Source organism: Centrocercus urophasianus, unplaced genomic scaffold, assembly GCF_019232065.1.
Source record: "Centrocercus urophasianus isolate 14NV4802_14NV808 unplaced genomic scaffold, USGS_Curo_1.0 seq_24, whole genome shotgun sequence".
Lineage (NCBI taxonomy): Eukaryota > Metazoa > Chordata > Aves > Galliformes > Phasianidae > Centrocercus > Centrocercus urophasianus.
In genome coordinates this window covers 11,148,332-11,172,425 of record NW_024884800.1, presented here as the reverse complement: position 1 = coordinate 11,172,425, position 24,094 = coordinate 11,148,332, and the positions used below count along the sequence as shown (strand labels likewise).

Here is a 24,094-nt window from a genome sequence, read left to right as displayed (position 1 = left end):
GAGGAAGAATTAGGAGACAAAGAGCTGAACTGCATTTGTTCCTCATCTGGCACTTCGACTTAACAGAGAAGCAAAATGGAAATGGAGGGCCATTTTGCTTTGCTTTGCTTTTAGTCAAAAAGACTTTACCACCAGCTGCTCTGATGCTTTGCTTGCACCTGCTTTCTGCAGATCTTGACATTTGCATGAGTGATTTCCTGCCCTGACCTCAAGCTACCCGCTCATGGGCTTCACTCAGGTTTTTCAGGCTTCCTGTTTTTCTCTTCAAGCTTTCATTTTATCAGCAGTTTCCTGTTCTAAGACTCCTTTGCGACTGAAATCCCACAGTTCATCCTCAGCAAGACGTGGCCGGTAAATTCTTTGAACAGTTTTCCTTTCACTAACCATCTCCTCTCTTCTGCCAGCTGCCTGGATGGGCAATGTCAGCCTCAGTGCAAATCTCCAGGTTTCACCAAGATTTTAAGAATTTCTGGTGCTCTGTAGGAAATGGGGGTTAAGTGGCGTGGCCACAGAGTATGTAACTATTTAGTCACATTGGTGGAAAGGACCGTACTTTCTGCATCAGGGTATCAGCCAGCAGCAAGCCCTTCATTGCTTTGGCTTTCAATCAGTTGCCTTCAGCTGCCACTCAAGTGCTATTATAAATGTGTTAGTGAGCTTAAAAGCACCAGGGTTGGGTCTGGAGCTGCCATCCCTGTCTCTGGAGGTCAATGCCATCAGAGAGGTTGGAAAATTGATGGGGATTGAGGAAACAAGAAAACACCCAAGAGGAATTGCATTCAAAGAGATGCTGCGGCAATAGAATTATTTTAGCAGCAAATTCTCCCTCTCTCTCTCTCTCTCTTTCTCTATCTATCTAGCTCCTTTTTATTTTTTTTTTTTGGTCACAGCCACAGAAGAAAAGGGTTTTAATAATTGCGGATGTGATTTCAAGCTTGCTGACTCTATGGCTGAGCTGAAATCCCCATCAGTAAGGAAGGGAGTTATTGGAGGTTCCATTTGTTTCAATTTATCACCAAGCAACTCAGAAATTTTGGTAGCAGTGAGTTTTCTGAATATGACTGTTTTTCTGCAGGCTGTCATTTATTCCTAATTCTTACCAAAATATTTGCATTAAGTGTAACTTTTTAGCCGTAGCCACTGTGTTTATTTTCTCACCACCAATTCAAGGAACATAATATAACTGCTGCTTATTTCCCCATGTTTATACAGACATGAATTGACACCTCCTCCCTGATAGTGGGGAGGAATACAGCTCCAAGAGTTTTAGGTCTGATAAAAATTACCAGGCCATGAATTGCTTTTAGCTATTATTCTGTTTGTCTGCCCATGGACAAAGTCCTGTGGCTCAAGATGCTATGATGACTTGGAACAAAGGAGTTTTCTTTTTGAAGAATTATCTCTTGTATTTTCTTATGGAAGTGCTTAGCTATCCAGTACACAGTATATCAGAGCAAATAGCTGTTGGCTGCTCTGGAACTTTGCAGTTCTATTTATTTTTAAATGCTGCTTTGACCATCCTTAGTCCTTGGAAATGTTGATATATCCAAGCTCCAATGTGCTATACAGCAACTCTCAGAGCAGATGTAATTTGGATGGCTTCCCACTTCAGCAGGGCCATGTATGGGAGCAGCCTGCCCTGGTACATATCCTGGTTGGAATAGAGTTATTCCTGATAAATACACATATAGCAGATGAGTAATAGGTCTTTGTGTCATTCACTTTTGTCAGTGAATGAATATGTTGGGCAATGTTCTGGAGCATGGGGAAATGTGAGCTTTATAGTCCTTTTTTCCAGAATGAATTAAACATATACCTTACATTTAATGCATACCTCCCAAGTGATGGTTTGAACAGGGATACAATTTCACTGTGTGCAGGATGCACAGCAGTGTCCTGCTTGCCCTAGAGCGAACTTCTCAAGTTTATAACATTACTTAACACTCATGCTGTCTGCAAAACAGAGACTTATCCAGGAAATTAGTGTAGGGTGAATGTATCTCACCAATGTGCCAGGAGATGTGGGAATCAGCTCTCTGCCTTTTTTCCTTCCAGGAGGAACCACGAGCACAGTAGAGCCATTGCATGCACATCTCACCATGGCTTCTCTTTGGAGCTCACTGGAAAAAGAGGTGTTCAACCCACAGAACAAGAAGCTGCTGGAAGCCATTAGTGTCTGGAAGACGGGGAAGAAGAAGAAGATGTCCATTCTCTGTGTAGTGGGTAAGGACCCCGGTGTGATAAGAGACAGGCTGAGCTGCAAGCCCTGGGTGGTTTCGTGGAGCTCTCCCTCCATCAACAAAAGATTACTTTTATTGCCATTTGAATAAAATCTGTTATTAGAGCTCAGCAACAAGCATTTTCTAACACAACATCTCCTGTTGTCCATGCATGCATTTCTGGTTGCGTCATCACTCTACAGCACCTAAGAGTGGTTAGCATAGAATTTTTTTGCGTGCAGGGAAGATACTTACTTGCCCATAAGCTTCTAGATAGCACAGCCACTTACTATAGGATTACTTTCCAACACCATTAGCCACAGTGTTTGGTCTAAATGACGTATTTTAATTCCTTCTGTAACCATTGGAGGGCAGGAGGAATATCTTCAAGGTATGATTCAGCCACACTACAAGCATCATCCAAAAACCATGGGTTACCCATGTAACAGTCCATGTCTCCCTTCTGAAGATATCTGGACCAGATGGGAGATCTAAATCATAGCCAGACTGAGTGAATCCAACCCAGATGAACCAAGATAAGATTGTGAGCTAATTTGTATTGGAACTGATTTTTATGGGAGCACAGGTTTTCATCTTAGCACAGGTTTTACTCAAATAAGGCAGTGATTTTGGACCCTGTGGTAGGGACTGCAACATGGCATGTAACCACTATAAATCCTATGGAAATAGGGTAACACATTCCTATCACCTGTGGACTTGCTGGAATATTACTTATGTGTTACACACAGCACATGGCCAGATTTACAACTTCTAGAAATTATTGGAAATCTCTCTATTGGATTCAAAGTACTCTGGCTTAGTCCCCAGAGAGAACTTCCAGTTTGTAAAATGTTCAATCAAAAGCCTTGTAGCATATCTCCATACTGCATTCATGGAAGCCAGAATGCACAATCAGTGTCTGTCTGTCCACTCACATTGTGCAGTTGTGTAGTGGGCTTATAATAACACTGTGAGGGTTTGTTCTTTTTCTTTTTTTTCCCTGTCCCTCATTGCCAGTGGATGCCTTTAGGCCAATGCAGCCGTTTCTGGTGAAGGTCAAGGTAGACCGAGCAGAGCAGTACAAGATGGCATACAGGTGGCCTTTAGCAGAGCTGAAGCTCGTGGATGGAAAAAGTCTTGATCAGGTAAGAATGATTTTCCTTTTGTTGTGAAGAACAGAACTGATTATAGGGGAGAGAAATGAGTATGAAACTAGAGAGACGCGTGCCAGGATCCATAGGGAGGTTTAGGTCCTTTGTCCATTCATTTGAATGTAGAAAAGAGCAGCAAGAGGGTCTCTTACCTAATCTAGGAGTGATACTAATTTGGGGGAAATAACCTCCATAGAAAGAAATCTCAAAGCCCTCTGCCTTCCCTCTCAGCCATTTCCCAGAGTATGGTGAGCTGAGGCCTCTCTATCTGTGCATGGTTCCTCCATTCTGCCTTGGGATTTCTTGTTCTCCTCTTTCATGGAGATATACGTGCCAAGGAGTCTGAGGCTGAGATGATGTCCTCCCTCCTGAGTCATCCTCTCTTTTTGTTGGGAAAAATCAGGCTAGTTAAATCCTCAAGTAAGGTGAGCAATGAATTGTTGACCATTGCATTGACAGTTTCCAACCAAATGAATGGGAAACTGCCCTGGAGCTGTAATCCCAGGGGGGGCATCTCCTGAAGCTCTTTGCAGCAGCACCAAGCCTAAAGAGACAGCTGCAGTGCTTTTGCCAGATCGCCAGCACTTGCAGAAAAGGTACTCAGACTTATCTGTTGATTTATGTTGACAAAGGATCTTGACAAACATTTGCATGGAGTGTTTAAAGATGAAGTGGAGACATCTACAGAGTATTATAGGGAGCTGGAGCATGCATGAGTCTGCTTTTAGGGGGACATGAAGATTTTTTGAAAAGGAAGAATGGACAAGATATTCCCTTTCTGCTGCTAGAGCTGGCAGAGTGTTGTTAAAGTTATTAAAATTAGGTTTTTTTTATTAATGTGAATGTTCCAGGAGCCTTGCTGCAGTGCCTGGGTCTTCACAAGCATAGAAATAAATAAGAAAAAGAGCAGCTTTCCAGTTCTACATCCAGGGCAAATAAAGTACATCTGCACAGTTTGTCTGAAAGGCAAATAACACATGCAGGTTTGCAGGGCATCTTGATCCTGTGGTTAAAACTGACCTGATATTTCCAATGTCTTATATCTCCCTGTGCATGAAATAATACATGCTGTCATCCTGTCTAATGTGCTTTGGCTGCTGAGGAGTGAGTTAGAAGATACCTCCCGGATTGCCAGTCCTTTCCCCTTTACAAGATAAATGGATTGTACCCTATTTTACAGCCGTTGTGTATTTTTCAGTCACCTCCTACTGGGAGGCAAATCAAGAACTTGTTTGCCCTGATAGCTAAAGCCTTCTTATGACTTAGATTCCTAGATTCCTGCCCACAGCATCCCATTCCTAGTGCTGCACCGGTCCTTTAGATCACACAGCTCTTTTCCTCTGCAGATGTAATTTTAGATTGCAGTCACCTCTCCTATAAACCTTCCTTTGAAAAGATGAGAGGCAAAGGCCTTAAGTTGTGCCAGGGGAGGCTCAGGTTGGATATTAGGGAAAATTTCTTCTCAGAAAGAGTGGTGGGCAGTGGAACAGGCTGCCCAGGGGGGTTATGAAGTCACTTTCCCTGGAGATGACCAAGAAAAGGGTCGAAGTGGCACTGAGGGACCTGGTGTAGTGCAGTCACAGGCATGGATTGATGGTTGGATAGACAGTCTTAGTGTATCTCTCCAGTCTTAATGATTCTATGATTCCTGTGGGCAGGCTAAGCAGAACAACCTCATATTCTCCTCTTCTGTGTTGACTCCTCTACTCCATCCATCAGGACTGGAGCCCTCTTCTTTACCTTTCATAGGCTGAATTCAACTTTCTTCAGCACTGGCAACCAGAATTGACCCTGTTATTACTAGAATAGGAACCACTGCCAAGATGAAGCTGCTGCACAAGTGCCCACGGTCCCACATGGGGGTGACAGCAAGATCCTCACTGCAGCCCAGTGCTGAAATCAGCACAGACTTTGCACAGTGCGTGACTTGGCAGGTCCATAAGAATGCAGATGTGGATTTTCTGCCTGGCAGCACTGACCCCAGCCCATGGTTCTGATGCTCAGAGCATACTGCAGAGCTTGGTTATCTGTCTGCTCTGCTGTGCTGGGATCCCTGGCACCAGCAAAATCCTGACATTGCAAGTCCAGAGATGCTGAAATCTACAGCTCCCTTGACCAAAACAGTATTAATATTTATGAAGCGATTAACGGCTGTCTCCCTGCTTTAGTAGCTCCTCATAAGGCACGCTATAAACCACGCATGCTGTAAATCCCCCCCAGACATCACTGCTCTGCATTGTTGCAGGGGCTGCTGCAGAGCATTGCAGGGTGTGAAATACTGCCGCAAGGTGTTTAGAAAGCAACTATTAAACATTGTGGGACTATGTGAATCCTCACAGATTCTGTGCCTGTTACGATGTTTAGTATCAGTAATTACAAGCATAGCTTCTGAGTTCTCCAGCAGATGGGACCAGGTTGTGCTAAGAGCTAATGAGACAGAGAAGGAAGGAATTTCTTTCTGTGGGATGGTTTCTAGTTTAGCAATCACCCTCATTCTCTCTACACGCATGTATCCTGCAGAGGCAAATAAAACCTCCTGAATGGCTGTAGTTCTTCATCTATAAGACTACATCCACTGGGAATACATACAGAGATACTGACCCTTATGTGGATGAAAACCACATGGAGAAGTGCTAGGGGTGCTCTTCTTCCAGCAACAAGTAAAAATGCTCCCACGGTCACTGTGATGTGGAAGAGCGTTTCTTTCTGACCACACATCTGTCCATTTAGTAAGGAGAACATACAATTCAAAAGCTGGCCTTGAAGGGTTAGTCCTGCCCTTCCTGGAAGGACAGAAGGTCATTGGGAGATATGAGGTGAAGTGTGCATGAACCATTAGAAAATCAGGGACAGTAGGTCCTTCAAGGGTTGTTAAACAAAGTGCTGTGGGTACAACCTCAGTGAATTGCTAGGTCATGGGCTGCTGGAGGCTGCCAGGCAGTCCTGAAGGCAATACAATGCTGGCCTTGGGCTTTGAATGCTTTTCTCCCAAGCATCTGCTGGTGGCCACTGTCAAAATTCATCAGTGTTAATCCACCAAAACCTGCAGTAAGAGGTGAGAGATTTATGCAATATGAAAATAAATCAGTGTGCTGCAGCAGTATACCAGGGCTGGTTGACTGCCCGGTCTGACTATTCTGAGTGTCTCAGTATCCTTTTCCAGGGTCAGAACTACTATGCATGCTGTTATTTCAGTGCTTTTATGATGCCTGTGACTATTTGCAAAGTGCCTCAGCGTAAAAATCCAGTGGTAGATTCCATGAGTCTGTGATTCCGTATGCATTTTTCCTCCTAGTGCACAAGGTGTTTTCACAACATTCAGTACTGTCGTTAAAATGGACTATAACCTGTGTTAAGTGTACATCATGAAGTAAATGGCATCTAATTGATGAAGTAATTAATTATTTACATGTAGGTGAACTTGGATTTTGACCTGCAGTTTGATAAGATTTACAAGTGGACTGCTAGCAGCTTTGATGAGAAGAAAACCTTTATCAGATGCTTGTGGAAGCTGAACCACCGATTTCTCTCCAGTGCTATCACATTTGTGAATGTCCACTCCTATTCAGCGGAAGGTAATTCATTTATTTGTCACATTAAGAGCACTGATTTTTGTTTGTTTTTTTCATCATCATCGCTATACACCTCTATCATTGATCCTTGCATGCTTTTGGCTTCTAGTGATTTTGGATGGCCTCTCAAAGATGCTGCCTTGCAGTCTGAGTTGGGTAAAATGAGCAGTAAAGTGCTACTAGCAACAGCCCAGGGGGAGACTGGCTGCCTACCTGGCAACATTCCCCAGCAGGACATCAAGAAATACAGGCACAAACATCAATTTTAGTATATAATCCACAACTATCTGCACAGTTGACAGAAATAAGTCTATTCACCCCTGAAATTTGTTTCAAATTTGTATAGCATCAACACATTCTTACACAGAGTCCTATAGAAGTGAGCAAGGAAAAACCACAGCCAGAACTGAACTAAACGTCAGATGTCCATTTTTTCCCTTAGGAAGTTGGTTTTCCTTTATCTCATCCGTGGGACTTTCCTTATTCTATGTTGCTATGTTATTCTAGTAGAATGAGACCTCTGGATTCATGTCATTGAGGTCTCACAAGTCCAATCTGGTGTTACAAATGACAACAGAGCTAATGGCATAATCACAGATATCCACGTCTTCTCTTGTCCATGCAGGGAGACAAGGGCTGCAGGAGGACAGGAGGGACACTGTGAAGACTGAGAACCAGGAGGAACTCAGTGTGTACCAGGAGATGACACCGAAGGAAGCTGCCGATGTCTTGAAGCTAATGGAGGAGCATGAGCCCCTTGTAAACAACTCCATAGCCTTTGCAGAGCAGCTAAGCAGGGATCTTCATGTGCTGGATGAGGTGAGGGACAAGGGCTGTGATTCAACAGAAAAAAAGGTTCCTAGCCTGCAGGAGCACTGGGTTGGGTCATTGAGTATTGACAACTCCTTCATTTGCTAGAAGCGCTCAGCCCAAAAGTCATCTTGATGTCTCACACAGAAGTCAGAAGGATGGCTGTGGTGCACAATGAACAAGCCACAGAATCACGGAGTGTCTATGGTTGGAAAGGACCTCAAAGACAATCCAGTTCCACCCCCCTGCCATAGATAGGGTTACCATCCACTGGATCGGGGACCAGGGTCCCATCCAACCTGGCCTTGAGCACCTCCAGGGATGGGGTGCTGCTCAGAGGCCTCACCACCCTCTGAGTGAAGAATTTCCTCCTGGTTGAGGAAATGTTCTGAAACATACTAGGAGCCACAAACTCTAAACTCAACCTCCTCCATCTCCAATTGCTGCTGTATTCCCAATTTGTGTCTCTATATGACTTATGCTTGGAAAGTTAAGTAGTTAATCTGGAAAATGGAACTCCTGATGTCTGTTCCTGCTTGCTCTCCTACAGGCACTTTGTGCCTCCATTTCCCAGCTGTAAAATACACTGCGAGGGCAGTTAATAAAACTCTGTTAAGCTCTTTGAGATGAAAGGCACTGTTGAATACATTACTTTAATGCCCTCTAATGAATAAACATTGCTGATTTTTAATACAAATTAATTACTGAGATGTTTCTATTTCTAAAGCTTAATCTATGATATTGAGGGTAATTAATACCAGCAAGTTAGGCTAGCACATGCATATATTTAAACATTTTTTCTCCCACATCCCAGTGATAACACCTTGTGTTTTCCTTCCAGCACTAATCAGCCTCTGCTAGCCCAGCTCTTCTGGGGACTGTGAAACACTGTACCCACTTTCAGAGAGCTCTTATCGGCTTCAGGGGGAAGGAGAGCACGGCTGGGCATCTGAGAGGCCTAATTCTCACATATAGAGTATCCCTATATACCCCTGGGATCCCAGCAATGTTGTTTGCTGTCCAGCAGGAGCATGGTACCACTGCTCAAGTGAAGATGCTCCACGGGCCCTTGTGCCAGCAGTGCTACCTTGATGCTCTGCCACCCCCTGCAGCTCAATTAAGCTCTAATGAGATAATCCAAAGGCAAAGTGGTGTCAGGATGGCAGGAGGGTTATGGATGGGATTGAGGAGCATTTAATACTATGTGAACATCCCTGGTGTGCAGCTAGAAGGCAGCAGTCTGGCAGCAGGACTGTTTGCTCCCTTGTAGATCCTGCACATTGTTGTTGCTTTCTGAGCAGTATCAAGAACCAGCAAGCCCCACTTTCAAGATCCAGGTGGAGGCTTCAGAATGGCTTACACGCATTCCAGGAACACTTCTATGATGCTCCAAGTTCTTGCATGTGCCATTTCTATACCTGGAGCTCATCTTTATCCCAGTAGCAATGCAATAGGAGTTTGAAGTAGAAAAATCCCTTGATACAATAATTATAGATGCTCAACTGCATCTGTGCACATTTCCTGTGCAGGAAATCTGTTTTCAGACATATTCCTAACTCAGTGCGAGGGTAGGCAACCTGATTCAGAAGGACAAGACTTTGCTTCTCTCCTTCCTAGCATTTCCACCAGAAAGCTGAGTGTGGGGAGTACTCAAGGTTGCGGATGCTTCTGTTGCTGGTCATCATTTAATAAAAAAAAAAATCCGATAATTGAAATATTTGAAAAGATATTTTCCTTTAAAAGTCTTACTGATGGAGAGAAAAACAGCAGTTTCCTGTGCTTGTGTCCTTGATATCCTTGATATCCATGGTACTTGGGTCTTGAAAATGACACAATTAACTTTTGGAAGTGGTTAATGATTAGTGGAGCTTAACAGCAACAATTAACACATGGTTGCATCTCTACCATCCATTGAGAGACTTCTGAAGGCAAACAGTGCCTTCAGTTTCTATACTCGAGACATACTTGTGCACATGCACATATCCATTAGGGTTTTAGGCTCTGAGCCAGTGCTGACACTGAAGCCCTCTGTTTCTCCTTTTCCCAGGCCAACCTGCAAGCCATCATCTCTTCTGAGAAGCAGGTGACACAGCTGATGAGCTTCATCGATGAGGCACTGGCAGAGGTGACCAGAGTGGAAGAGACCTTGCAGGTCTATGATGAGCTGCTAGGAAGCGTGAAGCAGCAGATGGACCACATCCACCAGGAGAACTCCTTGCTGCATCACATCACATCTAACAAGGCCAAGCTGATGGATGAGATTCTTTTCCTCACAGTATGTGGGTTTGCAATGTCTTCTAGTTGAATCTATTACAGAAACTCTCCAAGAACCCCAAACACTCTGAACACTGCAGCTATAGAACTTCTCTGGCCTAGAAATGAGGGACATTATTCTGATAAAATAGGGACAACCACGCTACTGAGATGGACTGCCCCAGTGTTGGAGGAGTTCAAGGCCAGGCTAGATGGGAGCCTGATCTAGTGGCTGGCAATCCTGTCCACAGCAGAGGATCGGAGCTGGATGATCTTTAAGGTCTCCTCCCATCCGACACATTCTATGATTCTATGATCCTATGACTTCAGGTAGGCTGCAGCAATGGTGGTGCACAGTGCTCCTATTGTGATCCAGTGCTTTTGAGGCTCCCCCAAAAGTCCTTTTCATGGGCAAGGTGAACCTAGCCCTGTGTAATGCCATATGAGAAAGCAAATTACTTACAAAAGTAGTGTACCAAAAATGCTGGAACTAGGATGTAATAGTGCAGCTAGTCCTCACTTTCACCTCGATACCACTGACATTTTTATTTCTTAGCTGCTGCAGTCTTCTTAGTGCTTTGTTTCTCCCTCCTTGCACTTTGCTGCCACCAGAGTTGCCAGCCCTTTTGAAACCCGTATTGGGACGCTTTTGATGGGAACAGAGCAGCAGGCTTCTTGATGGACAAATGCAGCTAGGGAGCTGAAGGCAGCAGCACTTGGTTCTTTGAAGCCAACGGCTTTCCAGGTGGGCTGGAAGGGATGACAAGCTGGATGTGCTTGCACCTGCTCTCTTCTGGCTTCTTTTCAGACCCACCTCGACCTTGGCAAGGAGCACTGCGAGGCCCTGAGCTGTGCAGATCTTTCCAGCCCCAGTGGAGTGGAAGCCTGTATTGCTGCAGCAGAGGCATTATCTGCCTGCATGAACATCCAGATACAGTCTGGTAGGGCAAGGAGAGATTTATGTCTGCAAAGAGCAGGAACATCAGCTTATCCCTGTGTGCTTTGCTTTTTCAGCTGGTGAGAAGTGGGAGGGAGATTGGCTTAATTCCTACAGGAACCCAATCTGTGCTGCCAGTGGCAGAGCTGGTGCACCTATGCTATACCAGCAGGTCTGCAGACATCTATTACTGGGCTCAGGCACTAGTTGGTCCAGTTATTATTAGATTTAAGGCAATCTCAATGGTAAGCTTTAGTATGGTTCTTCTGAATACCTGGATGTAAGACATCATTGTGTTCCATCTGTGTGCAACAGGTCAACTGCTCTGTTTTGTAAAAAAAATTGGTGGAAAGATTTAGAAATTTTAGTATCTTGGGGTAACCCAGTAGTCCATACCTGAGCGTGGAAAAATGATCATTCTTTGTAGCAATATCCACTGGATAAGTGGTGGAAAGCTGTTAGGTACAGGACTTGGTCTGAGCATGAAACTCCATGCCTTTTTTTTCTGGAGAGGCTGGGTTTTGTCCTTGACCATGCCCAGGCTGATCAACAATTTGTAATTCTGTTCTTAAATTTTAACTCCCTGCTTGTGTCTTTTTGTGTGGTAACACAGCAAACCTTCCCTTTGTTGCTTTTGTGTTGGGGGGTTGCATTTATCCCAGAACTTGAAGACCACTTATACATGTCAGTGCGTTGAGTGATGTTGGTCTGCAGCTGCAGCTCACACCACTCCATGCAACAACACCTCTTCTGTTTCACCTCAAGGTTATCGGAAGCTACAGGCTGTGGCTGAGCAGCTGATCATGTTTGAAACACTCAAGCAGAACTTCGAAAACCGTTTCATCGGTCACGTTACGAACATCTTTGAGAGGCAGGTGGGCTTCACTCTTCACACAGCAGCTTAAAATTGTTGCTTCTCAAACATATTCAGGACCGACAATCCAAGAATTATGAAGCAATTATTTTCCAGAGCTTTTCAAGGCTGTTCTACTCAATACTTTCTGCCATTCCCATTGCTTTAGGGCAGTGCTCAGATTCCTGCTCTCACACAGCCTGTGGACAAGCTGTCTGCACCAAGCCACGGACTCCAGCATGAGGAGCTGGTGCCCTACACCCCACTCATGGCCTGGCTGAGGAATGCCAGCCCCATGCTATTCTGTGACCTCCCCAAGGTATGGCTGAAATACTGATATAATACTGCAAACCAGTATCAAATCAATCAAATGGCTTCACTCATGGTGGGAGCTTGGTTTCTCCAAACCCATCCTGCCTGTTAGCTCCCAGCAACTGGTACTTCTGGGAAAGAATCCGCTCAGTTTGTCCACTTGATTCTAAGTACACGTGTGCTTAACAGAAAGTAGTCCCATATGGACTTGGTAGTAGATACTGTATTTAAGAAAATTTTTTTTAAAATTCCAGAATTTAGTCTTTTTTCTTGTCGTCTGTCGTTCTTCTATCAAATGTGCATGATAACAATGAAATTAGTGTAGCACACCCTGTGTTTCATTCAACCGTGCTTTAGTCATAGGGTTCTGGGAAGCCCTTCAAGTCCTTGACATCATCTGTTAATATGGACTTTGTTAAGTGAATGAGAGGGTTCTTTGTACATCATTGAGGTTTGGTTTTCATTTTTCATGCTGGTTCTTGCTTTTCCAAAGGCCTTACACACTGAGATCAGCAGGCCTGTTTCAGTTTCCATCTGCTGACTTTTGCTTTAGAAAATATCTGAAGAAAAAGCTCTGAAATGGGAGCTGTTCTGAAAATCCACAAATCTATTTTGTCTTTCCAGGTCTATGCCCAGAACCTCAGCAGACTATATGATAAAGAAATCAAAGCCTTTTTTGAACAGGCCAAAATCCTCCTGGTAGGAAGAAGAAAGGGAAGTAAGTGATTTTCAAATATGTTCTTTGTGCTGCTAAGTAGTGATTTATTTGCAATCATCCCTCATCACGGGTGTTCCTGTGCCATGAATTTACCTTCTCCTCTATGAGTCTGCAGCTGGCAGGATGCGACTAAGCTGGCTCTGGTTTGCACCAGGCAGCCTTTATGTGAACAGTAGCCCTATGTATTATTCAGCATCACTTAGCTGCTTCCCAGGGCTGTAGCTTCTGTGTATCTTCCTTTTTCAGGGCTCATAAATGATGCGTGAGTGGCTAAGATATGCCACGACAGAATCATAGAATGACTTGTGTTGGAGGGGACCTCAAAGACCATCCAGTACCAATCCCCTGCCAAGAACGTCTAATGTCCTAAGTCATTAGCAAGGGGGGTATAGGGGTGCCCAGCTAATGCCTGGTCTATATTTCATGCAAGTATAACTGCTTAGACACTTTTTGCTGCAAAGGGATGGCACCAAGCCTCTCCCTAAAGACACGAGTGTATTCATAGCAATATTACTGAGAACAAAACGATTTCACAGCGAGCCAACTGTGGGGCTGTGTTGTCCCAAGGTGATCATTTCAACAGAAAAGCTTGCATCTGACTCAAAATATTCCAGTCAGGTTTTTCTGAAGATAAAAAGAGAAACTGATCTGTCTCCTCTGGAAGTTTTTGATTACACAGAAATCACATTTTCCTTCAGAAAAACAAAGCACTGTAATGGAAAGTTCCATGCCAGTTTGGCCCAGCTTGAATGTCAAAACCTGCTTCACATGCTATGTTTAGTCCATCAGAGCACTTGCCAGTCTTCTTCCAGCTCTACACCTACTCCATCACTTGTCTCCAGGCCCAGGAGACATACCATGCACGTTGGCTAGAGCTGGAGATCAAAGCCTGGGGAAGGAAAGAGAGCTGCTGGCTGAAGGAGCCAGCCAAGGGCTCTGTCTCCCTGCAGTGGTATGACCAACTGCAGTCCTCCCAGGGTGACCTCAGCGCATTGAGGTGATGAGGAACTTGTCCCAGGCTTGATACTGCATTCCTGTGCCTTGAAGCACTCGGCATTGCTCTGGTCTGCATCGCTGACAGCAGTTTCCATTTGGCAATAGCGGACCCAGCTGCTAGTTCTGCTCAGTCCCCCTCCTGTGCCTCAATACATCCCTAATGCCTCTCAGTCCAGGCTGCAACATCCAGATGCCGGACAGTGGTAAAAATAGGAGGTTGTGGTAAGGTGGAGGTCGGTCTCTTCTACCAGGAAACTGATAGAAAGAGAGTTAATGGCTTTAAATTGCACTAGGAGAGGTTTAGGCTGGATATTGGGGAAAATTTCTTCTCACATGGAGTCAGTGGCACAGGCTGCCTAGGGGGAGGTGGTGGAGTCACCTTTCCTGGAGGTGTTCAAGAAAAGGGTTGATGTGGCACTGAGGGACATGATCAGTGGGCACGTGGGAATGGATTGATGGCTGATGGACAAGATGATCTTAGAGGTCCTTTCCAATCTTAATCATTCTATGATTTTCTCACGTGCTCAGATACTAATCCGTAAGTAAAGTTTTCCTTTTTGACATCTTGCAAGAAACAGAGAAAATGAATACCTAAAGGAAAACTTTTTGCAGTCACCAGAAACCTATTTTTCCGTGCCAGTCTATGGAGCCAAGAGAGAAACAATTATCACTAGACTGAAGAAAAACAATCCACACCAACCTGCTCCCAAAAGACCCTGACCAACCAAATGCAAAAAAGATCAAGAACTATCCAGCAGAAAAAGAATAACATGATAAAAAGCATTAAAACACAAGATGCATGGTGAAAGTCAATAGGACATCACTATTCTCCTTGTAATTTAAAAGCAGGATAACAGGCAATAAAATCAGAAGGACAGTCTGCAAACTGCTGGTGGAAAATAATTGGTGTGCGACGCTGTTAACCTGCTGTACTTATTGCTGTGAACTGTCACTGATGCTGGAGGACATAGGAAAGCCTATAGCCAGAAGATAACAGGAAAATAAAATGAGTCTGTAGTAATCATCCCAGGATAACCCTGAGATATGGATTTTTTGAAAAAGGAGAGCCTTTCATATGAGCTGTAAAGAAAGACAATTTTGCAACAGGTCTCTTGCAATCTACTCTGTCATCCTGGTCATTCCTCCAGGAAGCCTGGCAGATGGGCTTTAGAGCCATACAGTGGCTAGTGTTGGAGATGCCTTGAAGATCACCTAGCTCTGAGCCCCTGCCTGGCAGGGTTGCCAACCACTTGATCAGTCTGAAAGAAAATAACTGAAAGAAGATAACTTTCCTATCACACCCTGCACTCCTCAATGCATGGACACAGTGTTTCCTGGGGAAATGTGCTCTTTCTTGCTTAAAAACAGGAATTCCTGATTAGAGATAATGAACATATAGGCAGCAAGCAGCCCAGGGAATTGGTAGTGGGAAAGCAAACTGCTCTGTGGTTTCTAAGATAATGTGGCCAAGCCCTATTTCCTGAAGAAGGGCGATTGCTTTCATTTAAATAGAAGCAAATAACCAAGATTATATACAGGATAGAAAGGCTCTGGTGCCTATCTGCAAAGTGATTAAAGGGCTCTGAATGGGACTTCAATCCTGTTGGGAAGCAGGAAAAAATCAACTCCCTTTTGTCTCCTAGGCATTAAATGGGGAATACTGCAGATGCAAAGATGGCCTGGCTATTAAGGAGGCCCTCTATGAAGCCAAATTTGTTGAAAAAAAGCAGAGGGCATGTGTTGCAGCCTGCCTAATAATCTTTCGTGAATGTGAGATCAGTTATCTGCTTTCAATACTTTGACCTACTAGCCCCATAAAGCAGGAGTTATTAAAGTACCAGGAGAAACTCCAGTGTGTGAAACCCACTTAAACACGGGAAAGCCATGTGGATGTCTACAACCCTGTTACTGCAGTTATATATCTGTGTAACTGTTTTATATATATTTATATACATATATATACATATATTCCAAAGGTGACATTGCTTCTCCCTTCTTAGAGGTATTGCTAATGTCAGGTTTTGGGATTCTCAGTTTTCAATCCAAATTGGCTTGCTCTAGCTTTCACTGTCTCTTTCTTTTGCTCGTCTCTAGGGTGGTTTCCCTGCCTTGTAAGGGAATATTTGTGTTGATCACTCCTAAATATACCACCTGATGATTTGCGGTCTTGTTTTGGTATTTGGAGGGAATTTAGAAGGCAAACCCCAAGCTCTTTATAATTAATTGTGACTCACTAATTAAATCTTCTCATTTCCTCATTCCCTTTTCCACACTAAAGCTCATAGACTTGTAAATCTCTTTCCTATTTGCTGAGGGAAGATATTTTTTCCTGGTTTTGCCACTTTCCAGCGAGTGAAATGATCACCTCCCATTGCGTAAGGGTAGGAAAAGGATTATGAGGCAGCTCATTAATTTTCCCCATGGTTTTTGCAAGGCTGAGGTGATGAGCAGTCGTATCATCTCTCATTCTTGCTCACCGTGTAGGACATCTGACAAATCCTTTCCAAAGGTAAAAGCCCTGCAGGTATTGGCTCAAATAAGGATATTTCAGATATTACAGAAAATCAAGAGCTGGCCTGAGCTACCCAGGACCGCTGGGGATAGTGGAATGAAACCAACTTTTAGAATTAATTAGAAAATACTCAGGACATTTTGCTATTCATTTCCTCCATTGAATTTAATTACGGTTTTGATGCACACTTCAAATAAATTTTTCAACTTCTCTTCAACTTAGACCAGGCAGCCAAAGAAAATGCTGTGATAAAAACTGGTAGTGTTTGAAATGTGTATTAATTTCCAGATGAACATTCATGATTGTAAAAAGCAACTTGCTGAAAAAGCCAACTGTCCTCTCCAGGGATATTTTATGACCAGCAATTTACAATCAAAATACGAAACAAACATTTCTCCTGCTACTCCTGCAGGCTTTTCTGCCAATTTATGCTCTCACTTCCCAAGATTTTTCATTCTCCAGACCTCAAGAGTCAGTACTAAGCCCTTCATAGCAAAAGGGAGATGTTCACAGGGAAGCAAGAAGAAATTAATGAAAGTGAAACAGATGAGAAGGTAGATTTTAAAAAAGGAAAAAGAAGAACAAAACTGCATATCTTAATCTGACAAAAATCTGATAGGAAAAGACCAAATTAAACAAAAAATCGGGATAAAAAAAACATTTAGTTCATTAAAGTGATCAGAAGCACTGAGATGTTCAATCATCCACCAATGTGCTATGCATGTTGCAGGTCTCCAGGAAGGCTTGGAGAAGCCAACAGGGATGGGGAGTAGACAGAACCCACGGTGGAGCCTCCCAGGGAGCAGAGAAGATCAGGAGGACTCGCTGAACAAAGGCAACGTCATCAAGGTAAGGAGGTGAACTTTTCTAAACGGCTCACATGTCCCACGGGGACTGTGCCCAGTGCTGCACCCATCCCCAGGGAGCTGATGGAGTCACTGTTCTTGGAGGTGTTAAAGCAATGTGGAGATGTGGCACTGAGGGACATAGGCTAGTGGGCAATGCTGCTTGTATGTGGATGATTGAACTAGATGATGTTAGAGATCTTTTCTAACCTTAGTGATTCTAGGATCCCAGGGTTCTTTCTCCAGCACTGTGCACGTGAAGCAGAGACATTCTGCTCCACTGACTTCTCTCCGTGTGGTGGCATAGATTCCACTTCAGGTGGAAATGGACATCTGTCTCAGTGTACAATGTTTTAGAAGGGATTTCTAACATGCCTGATGGTTTCTAAGCAGACCTTGGAGCAAGTGCTGAGAGAGCTGCGACCCCTTTGCATCGCAGAGCAGCTGTTCATTGAAAAATTCTTCCAGCTGAGGCAGAACTCTGCAGAGCTGCAGGTGCTGGAGGTAAGCTATGTCCTCACCGGACCCACAAAACAGTCCTCGCTGCAGGTTAATGCAAGACCCAGCAGGCACAGTGGAATGGCTCTTACCTTGTTAAAGGTCAACATACGTGAGCAATCCTGTGCTCCTGTCCTCCAGCAGCAGTCAGTGGCATCAGGATGAAGTAGATCAAGATCCCCTGAGGGACAAGGAGAATTGAATTTAATCAGTGGCTTCAGGAAAATCATAGCATAGCAGCACTTTTGCTGAAATGAAACCCAGATCTCAAGCTTTCGTCTGGGAGAAGGGGATAAAATCATTTCTTCTATCTCATTCTTTATTACAGGAAGAAGGAAGCACTGCAGCTCCAGAGGATCCTGCTTGTGCCAAGCCTCCGAGCCAGTATGTGGGTGATGAGATTCATTGCTCTGATGTGGGCATGGGACAGGGACTGCTCAACAATGGATAGATGGATTTTTGTTGTCACTGTTGGCTGCATAAGGGTGGTCAGGAAAGTGAGGATTCATGGGAAAGCACTGCATTTTGACCAGTTTTAGTTCCTTATTAGCAAGGTTGTAAACTGAAAACGTACTATGAAACCAATCTTTGAAAAAATGCCAGCATAAAAACACTAAAAATCTTCCTTTGAACATCAAAATGGGACATTTCTATGTCCTCCCCTAGGCAGAGCTGTGGAAGAGCTGAAGGTTGACCAAAGCATAAACATGCTGTGATACAGAAGGCAGCATTTTTTCTTCCTTTAGCTTTGCCCATTTCTTTCCAGCTGGCCACAGTGCCAATGTCCCTCCCTGTTTAATTGCATACTTTTTCTTCTTAAGACCAGAGGAACAGACAGCCCAGCTGCTGAGTGAGATCTTCAGTTCTCTGGACCCAGAGCTGAGATGTTTTCTAGATGTCTGCAATAAGGCCCACCCATTCAGCTGCTTGCAGATCCTGGTTACCCTGAATGACTGCATCTTTGAGATGTGGGGGAAGACTTCAGCTCTCCCCTCATCCTTCCTCAACACTGTTCTGGGCAACATGCTGCTCCTGGCCAAGAGCAGCTTCAACAAATGTATTGTGAGTGTTGGTAAAAGTCAGTTAAATAGAAATGAGTGATGTTTGACCTCCTCCATGATCTTTTGAACTTCTGACAAGAGCTCTTCTGAAGGCAGCGCTGGTTTATAGCAAACAGGGTTCTGGCTCTATGGTTTTGGGTGAACTTAGCCCCTCATTATTTGTTTGAGAGAAGTGGGGCATCATAAACTAATAGGACACAAGTGTCTCCTCTTATCAGGGTGAGTAAACTGCAGGGGTTTTCCCTATGTAGAGTTCTTGGAAGGCTGTCGTAATACAGGCAGCATGTCAAATTGTTCTCTCCTATGGGCACAGCCAGGGACAAGCACTAGAGAGGAGAGTGTGGAACGATCAAGAACTGATCAGAATTGACTGAGAAACCTGGGTCTGAGTATAATGAGGTCAAGGGAAGATGTGTTGACGTCAAAGGCATTTCTGCCGGGAGCTGGAGCAGCAAGTCTGCTCCTAGTTTTGAGAAGTGCACAAAATAGCAGCGGGGTTTTGCTCTTGGGGCTGTGAGTGTATGTGAGATGGCAGACTGTGTCCAAGCAAGGAACCACCTCCAGAAAATCAAGGAGTGTCCTCCTATAGACATTCATGAAGACAGTCTGTTGCAGCAGGCCCAGATCTGTAAACAGAGAAAGCAGCACACAACTGTCTGCTCTGCTTGCTTTCTGGCCTTTGTCTTAACCTGCTGTAGGATGATCATGTCACACCTGAGCATGTGGTGTCCTGTGTATTGCTGCCAGGGGACTTTGTGCAAAGAGATTGAGGAAGCAAAGGTGCCCAGCAAGATGAAGGTTGGGATCCTGCCCTCTGTGAGCCGCTTTGAGGAGTTTGTGAATTTCTCGGAGGCGGTGTTCAGGACGGCTCAGCGCAGAGCAGAGTTGGACAAGGCACACCTCAGATTGGCTGATAGCGTCTTCAACAGCAGTGAGTACCAAGATTGGTAGCAACCACACAGCTGCGGCCTTGGGAGTCACCTGCCACCAGCTGAGCCAGCAGAGCAGGGTGCATGCAGACTACCTGCATGGGCCAATGCTTCTGTGTCTCTCATCCCTCCTGACCCATCGCGTAGGGTCTTCTCTCCGTACCCAATTTGTCCCTTTTTTAAAGTCAATAGCTTGTCCTCAGCAAACCTGAAGGTGAACACAGATATGGTCATGATGGAAAATTTCCACCACATTCACTGCTTCCTGTGCCAAAAGAAGATCCAGTGCCTGGAGGGCAAGAAGAAAGAAGCCAAGCAAAGGTATAGTGAGCACATGGAGAAATATGTCATCAGGTCCCTGGGCCAGCCACTGGAAAAACTCAATGTGAGTATAGAATAATTTCACCCTTGCCCAAATCTCAAAGGGTCACTGCACTCCCAAAATTTATGCATCCACTGAGAAGGGTCCTAAGGAGAGAAATAAACAAAGAAAATCTAGAAAACAGGATGGAATGGAGGTTGTTTGCAACAAAGATTAGTAAGGGTTTAAAAAATATAGTTTTAAGATATGTATTATAAGATTAAGGGAGCAACTCATCTATGACCGCAATAAACAGTACAGGAAGTCATGAGCTGAAATTCCCACGCCTTCTCTGACCACTTACTGCTGATTCTTGTGGTACAGCTCAGTGTCAGCTTCCCTTGGAAGAACAAGGGACCAGCAGAGGCCAGCTCTGAAGTCCCTCTGCAACTCATGGCCGTGGTGCAAGGCACTGTTGTGCTCCTACTCTGGGTTGCGTGCCTCTGTCTGGCAGATGCTAGTTTCTTTTTTTACACGGCTGCCTGGACCAATAAGTCTAGCCCAGCCTCATGCTTCCTGAATGGCTGCTTTGTTAACTGAGCTAAAAGCATACAGCTTTGCTAACTCAGGCATCCCCCCTCCTTTGAGACAGCAGCTGCTCCCAAGACCCATCCTTGCTCTGCTCCTCCTCAACCTGCTCACCGACCTAAAACATCTCCATTTGAATTATTTATTGGGCCTGTTCCTTTCAATTTGTTTCCAGTCTTTGCTGTCAAACACCTTGTAGGTTTGACTGAATGATCTGTTTGGCATCTCGTGCTACCTTCAGCACTGATATGTCGATACCTTCAAATCCTTCCTCTCTGAGGGAAAGTACAATTTCATTGCTCGAAGTAACGTGAGGGTGCTTTGTGCACTGCTCAGACATTCGGCACAGCTATCTCTTACAGCCTACGTAGCACATCAGGCTTGAGCTTGATTCACTAATACTGCAAAGATACCTATGTAATCTAGGATCAAATGCCTGTTTGTGAAAAGAATTCATGTTTAGGAATCTCTTTTCTCCTGAAAATCCTTATGACTTAGTGAATTTCTCCACTGCAAACTGCAGCAGAGATACTTGAGACAGCATACAGCTTATTGAGCGTATTATAGATTAAAGGAAGAGTTGATAGTGCTCTTTTTAGCTTTTATTTGGCCAGATTTGAAATCTTGCCTCTAGCTGTGGGACCCAAGAAGGTAACTAAGAAGACATAACATGAGAAGATGTGAATTGTATAGCAGAATGGTGAGAAAACAAATTTTGGGAAAAAAAATGAAAAGTTCCAGCTAGATAGGGAAAAAAACAACCAACAACAAACACTGTGAGGATAATAAAACATTGAAAAAATCTGTCCTGGGAGGTGTAACAGCCTATTCTTGAAGATTCTTAAAATCTACCTTGAGAAATGCCCAAGGCATCCTGATCTAAAGTTCAGTGGTGATCCTGCTTTCAGCAGGGTGTTGAACTAGAGATCTCCAGAGGTCCCAATGGGTTCCATGTTGACAAAAGCGCAGGTAGAAAAACCTGTATTGCACTGAGCAAGCTGAGATTTTGAGAAGCTCCACTGCTCCTGGAAACTAGCTGAGGTCTGTATTATTTTGGGTTGGCATAGCCCTGATCTCTTAGAAGCAGCCATGCCCCTGGTTGGATATATGATCCTTTTGAAACACCTCCCTGTGCACCAGCCTTTCCTGTTTCCACACAGTATAGACTGGAAGAACTGAGAAAACTGGAGTTTGCTTTACACTTTAGCAGATTTTCAGATCCCTACCCCATTCATCTCAAAACCTTTCTGGTGAGCAAAGCTGTATGAAGTCCCAAGGAGCACAAGTGATTTTTCAGCAATCCCATTGCTCCACAGTAATGTAACACCTAGGGATCCTACGTGCTGAGCAGGGAGGAAAGGTAGAACAGATGAAATTCCCTAAAGCTTTCCCAACGAGACAAGCAATCTCTTTGTTTCCGCTCAAAGAGAGGGAACTGAGGAGAGCAGCCAGGCCCCAGCCCTGACACAGAAGTCCATCTTAGGGCACCTCATCAGCTGATGCCTCCTTGCATTTCCAGCACTTCTTTGAAGGGTTGAAAGCTCGTGTTGCTCAGGGGGTGAAAGAAGAGGAGATCAGTTTCCAGCTGGCCTACAGCAAGCAAGAGCTGAGGAAAGTCATTGAAAGATACCCTGGCAAGGAAGTAAAAAGAGCCCTCGAGATCCTCTACAGAAAAATCCACAAGTGTCTTTCCCCAGAGGAAAACCTTTTTCCGGTAACTGCAGTGTGATCTGTGTCTGATGCTATGATCTTCTGGGGGAATCCAGGGCTACAACGCAGTGTCTTCTGGTGATGAAATGCCTTAGTACCTTACTACTGCTGTGCCCTACCTTAGTATGGCAGAGCATGCATGGCTTACTCTTCTGCCTTCATGTATAGCTATCATAGGCTGATGTTCTGCTTTTCCCTAGGTTGTGTGGCATGCTATGGAGCAGGAGCTGCTACGCCAGTACCGAGAATTTGAAGATCTGATCCAACGCTGCTATGTGGGGTCAGGGATCACCATGGAATTCACTAGGGAGGATTTGCTAAGCTACTTCAACTCCATCACTCTGTCCAGCATGTAGAGGAAGATGTTCATGGAGAACAGCTCAGGGATCCTCTGCAGCTGCACCTGTAGGAAGCTAAACTCAAATGTAAAACCCTTCCCAGGCTGGAATTTGATATATTGAGCTCCACCTCAGAAATCATTGTTCATCTAATGAAAAAAAACTTCCAAACCTCAAATTTCCACCAAAGCTAGTGCCCCTGCTGCGCCTCTTCAACAAACTACTGCCCAGTGCCACATATAGCTGAACACTGAGAGTCATCTCTTCAGGAATTCTCTTCTTTTTATTCACTCTCAGATTTTACTGTGAACCCATGCTGAAGCACAAGGCTCTCAATGCACCAAGCTACCCCTGTGTGTGCAGTGTTGTTATATCCACAGGTCAGAACGTGCACAGTCACTCTACGCTGGGAGTGGAGAAAATGCTACTGTTTTAGTTTCCCAGGGAAATTGGTTTGTCAACAAAGGTCTCTTCCTACCCCATTATATTTTGAAACCTTCCATTAGAATGTTACAGTTTAATGTTATATTTTTGTTTTTAAAAAATATGGCATTTACATAATTCTTGCATCCTATCTTGATCTGGAGGCCAACAAATTATCCATACTTATCTGTAAAATACTAAAGACCTTGAACTGCTTGGTTCAATGCAAAGTGTCAGTCAAAGCAAATAAAAGCACTGATCACACTATTTGGATGGTCTGATTTCAAAGAACCCTCTGAAACATCATAACAGGTAGGGACCATTTTCTAGCCCAGATGTCAGTCTCCTTTTCCATGCAGTCTTCTGCAGTGAAACCAACCCCTCTCCCTCCCCTGACCAGGATGACCTTGTCCATTCTTACAAATGGCACTTGTCCTGTAAATCAGACCATCTGATGTAGTTCTAATGAATCTGGATGCATATCATTATCATGCAGGTCTGCAGTAGCACATGGTCAGGATCCAGGACAAGGTGCATTGCCATGCAGAGGAACATCATGGCCTGTGCTAGAGACCGACAACATGCTATCACTCAGAAAGTTTTAAGGCCCAGAGCTGAGCTTCCATTGGCTCCTGGACCCGTAGATGTGGGTGGAGGTCCCGCAACTGTTAAAGGCTATTAGTGCCCTCAAAGACTGTCTGGCCTCAAAGTCAGTGTTACCGGCACCTGTAAGAATTGCTTTAATAAAAAAAAAAAAAAAAAAAAAAAAGGATTTTTCACTCGCTAGTGAAGGTTGGCAAATCCACCTACCTATGTTTGTCTCTCTGTCTGCCAGCCAGTCCCACTATAGGACTGTTGAACCTCTCGATCATGCCATCTGGAGTAGAAAGCAGAGCAGAAATTGCAGAGATAGTTAGGTCTTACAAGCTTCAGACTTTTCAAAACTCCATTCTATTTTTGGCTGATTCGTTTTTTGTAGATTTCTAACTCTGCCTCTGGCCATAGAGGTCCCCTTTGGACAAGTCTGCTTGCACAGAGATGTGTCCAAAAATGTGTCCAAAGCTGTGC

General features: G+C 44.3%; 1 protein-coding gene across 4 annotated transcripts; it reads left to right on the top strand.

Annotated features, from left to right (window-relative positions):
- Positions 1 to 273: 273 nt before the first annotated feature.
- Positions 274 to 23,771, top strand: LOC122163686 (exocyst complex component 1-like). Of its 4 annotated transcripts, none has more exons than XM_042825100.1 (18): positions 274 to 351; positions 2,056 to 2,223; positions 3,237 to 3,364; positions 6,786 to 6,945; positions 7,568 to 7,675; positions 9,798 to 10,027; positions 10,814 to 10,946; positions 11,708 to 11,817; positions 11,965 to 12,114; positions 12,732 to 12,825; positions 17,064 to 17,182; positions 17,572 to 17,682; positions 18,005 to 18,060; positions 18,498 to 18,738; positions 19,485 to 19,668; positions 19,852 to 20,051; positions 22,075 to 22,269; positions 22,466 to 23,770. In XM_042825100.1, exons 2-18 carry the CDS (start codon positions 2,100 to 2,102, stop codon positions 22,619 to 22,621), a joined length of 2,499 nt encoding a protein of 832 aa, XP_042681034.1. In that variant the 5' UTR covers positions 274 to 351; positions 2,056 to 2,099; the 3' UTR covers positions 22,622 to 23,770. The 4 variants fall into 4 exon arrangements, with proteins under 4 accessions (XP_042681034.1, XP_042681033.1, XP_042681032.1 ...); XM_042825099.1 differs by having other exon boundaries at positions 7,568 to 7,761; positions 9,800 to 10,027; positions 19,870 to 20,051; XM_042825098.1 differs by having other exon boundaries at positions 7,568 to 7,761; positions 9,800 to 10,027; positions 22,466 to 23,769.
- The last annotated feature ends 323 nt before the right edge of the window (positions 23,772 to 24,094 follow it).